Source organism: Etheostoma spectabile, chromosome 5 (genome assembly GCF_008692095.1).
Source record: "Etheostoma spectabile isolate EspeVRDwgs_2016 chromosome 5, UIUC_Espe_1.0, whole genome shotgun sequence".
Taxonomy (NCBI): Eukaryota; Metazoa; Chordata; class Actinopteri; order Perciformes; family Percidae; genus Etheostoma; species Etheostoma spectabile.
Window position 1 is genome coordinate 10466384 of NC_045737.1, and position 752 is coordinate 10467135.

General features: G+C 44.7%; 2 protein-coding genes across 3 annotated transcripts in view; both read right to left on the reverse strand.

The window, feature by feature from the left end:
- si:ch211-214j8.12 (uncharacterized) overlaps positions 1 to 752 on the reverse strand; it is a 49376-nt gene that overhangs the window by 18208 nt on the left and 30416 nt on the right. The window lies entirely within an intron of this gene.
- The window catches only part of gda (guanine deaminase), a 68150-nt gene that overhangs the window by 3982 nt on the left and 63416 nt on the right, over positions 1 to 752 (reverse strand). For both annotated transcript variants that reach the window (XM_032516284.1, XM_032516283.1), the window contains exons 12-13: positions 270 to 388; positions 137 to 164 (exon numbers count right to left, since the gene is read on the reverse strand). In XM_032516284.1, the coding sequence (XP_032372175.1) occupies positions 137 to 164; positions 270 to 388 (147 nt within the window). The remainder of the gene's footprint in view (positions 1 to 136; positions 165 to 269; positions 389 to 752) is intronic.

A 752-nucleotide genomic window follows, 5' to 3' on the forward strand; every position in this document is an offset into this window, starting at 1 on the left:
GACAAAAACGTAAGAAAAAGTTAAAAACATCTATGAAAAGCATCAACAAAAGTGTTGATTTTCTATTTTGACCGGAAGACCACACGAGGGTTAAGAGTCTGAAAATGTGGACTTACTAACTGAAATTGACACTCACCCAAATTCAAGAACTTTTCCAGAATAACCTGGAATTGAAGTGACAACAAATTAGCGTGAAACTGAAATCAAATGCGTTGCTTTTACTAATCAGCGTAGAGATGTGTGCACATTCCTGAAGGCCTGCTACAGACCTTCGGTCCCTCGGACTGGACCATGTCGATGGGTCCGCCAGCTGCCGCTACGTTCACCCTCAGGGCGTCAAAGTCTTTGCCCACTTCAAAGTTCCCCGTCTGGTCATCCAGGGACAGAGCTGCAGACATCATAAAAGAAGCTGTTGTAGTCTCGCCCCTCCTGTAAAATTACAATCAGTCCGCATCGAAGTGGTCTTGTTCCCAAGGCGACCGGTCTGTCGAATCAGGCATTTCTGCTGCAGAGACTACAGAGACTTCAGCTAGACTCAATGCTACGTTTGTGTCTGAGTTTTGTGTCTTGGGTTATAACCACAGACTGTAAAAAGAAATCAACAAAGCTTCTGGGTCTAAAAAGTGAATTCAATGCTGAAGTTCTGTCTATCGTCCAGCAGGGGGCGACGCCACTGGCTCCAAGAGGAAGTCTGCTTCCATAGAAGTCTATGAGAAAATGAGCCACTTCTCACTTGATTTATTACCTCAGTA